We start from the raw sequence: 1,085 nt of genomic DNA on the forward strand, positions 1-1,085 counted from the left end.
CCTCCCTACCTTTGTGTTCAATGGCCATGGTTAGACAGTAGTGCTCCTGTCACCGACATGTTTTACCGCATCAGCCTTTTAAAGCACACATTGTATATTCATTGCAGACCTCATAAGCCATTCTCATAGCTTTGTTGCTCAGATGAATATTATGCACATTACAGCGGATGTTTTAGGCGAGTATACGACGACACGTCGATCGTCTTTCTGACCAAGAAGATCAACGAGTCCTGGAAGAGCAGTGTTGTTCCTGCAGAATAGAAGACAACCTGCACAGTGCTCATTCCAAAGCCCGGCAAGGCCCCGACAATCGAGAACCTCAGGCCGATTCTCTAACCTCCTGGGCCGGCAAGGTCTAGGAGTGCATCGTCCTCAACAGGTTCAACGGGTTCCTCGATGGCGACGAGGTTTACACGTACGACATGATCGGCTTCCGCGCTGAACTGTTGACACAGGATGCTATGAAAGTAATCAAGCACGTGATTGAGGAGATCGTGGATGGCCGTTCCAGAGAGGTCAAGGCTCTGCTTGGTCTGGACCTCGAGAAAGTCTTCGAAAACGTGCTCTACACCTTCATCGTACAGACCATTTCAGACCTGGATCCCGGTTCCAGATTCTACAGCTACGTCAGCTCTTTTCTATCGGACAGGAAGGACAAGCTTCGCATTGTAGACTTCCGCTCCGAAGATGTGCCCCTCGGAGGGCGGGGCCCTCTTCAGGACGCTGTCATTTCCCCCACACTGTTTAATATCTGTATAAATGGTCATTCCGAGAGGTTGGCACACGTTCAGGACGTCAAGCACGCCATTTAAGCCGACGACATCACTATTTGGTGCTCCGGTGGCTCCGAGGGCAGATTCGAAGAAGCCATGAAGGAGGTGATCGACGTGATTGAGGAGTATCTCCGCCCCACCTGACTTCGATGCTCACCCGCCAAGTCGGAGCTTCTGCTTTACAGAAAAGAGAAGGGAGGAAGACCCAAACATTGGAAGCCAGTCTCCGAAAGCAGAATCAGTCTTCGCTCTTGGGACGGGGGGTGGGGGGGGCGAGGTTTATACCCATGGTCGATGTCATTCGGGTCCTGA

At 51.7% G+C, this 1,085-nt stretch overlaps 1 protein-coding gene across 1 annotated transcript; it reads left to right on the top strand.

Moving 5' to 3' along the window:
* Positions 1–422: 422 nt before the first annotated feature.
* On the top strand, positions 423–812 carry LOC140218940 (uncharacterized). Its single transcript, XM_072288650.1, has one exon. It carries the CDS (start codon positions 423–425, stop codon positions 810–812), a length of 390 nt encoding a protein of 129 aa, XP_072144751.1.
* The last annotated feature ends 273 nt before the right edge of the window (positions 813–1,085 follow it).

The sequence above is a fragment of the Dermacentor andersoni genome, chromosome 1, assembly GCF_023375885.2.
Source record: "Dermacentor andersoni chromosome 1, qqDerAnde1_hic_scaffold, whole genome shotgun sequence".
Taxonomy (NCBI): Eukaryota; Metazoa; Arthropoda; class Arachnida; order Ixodida; family Ixodidae; genus Dermacentor; species Dermacentor andersoni.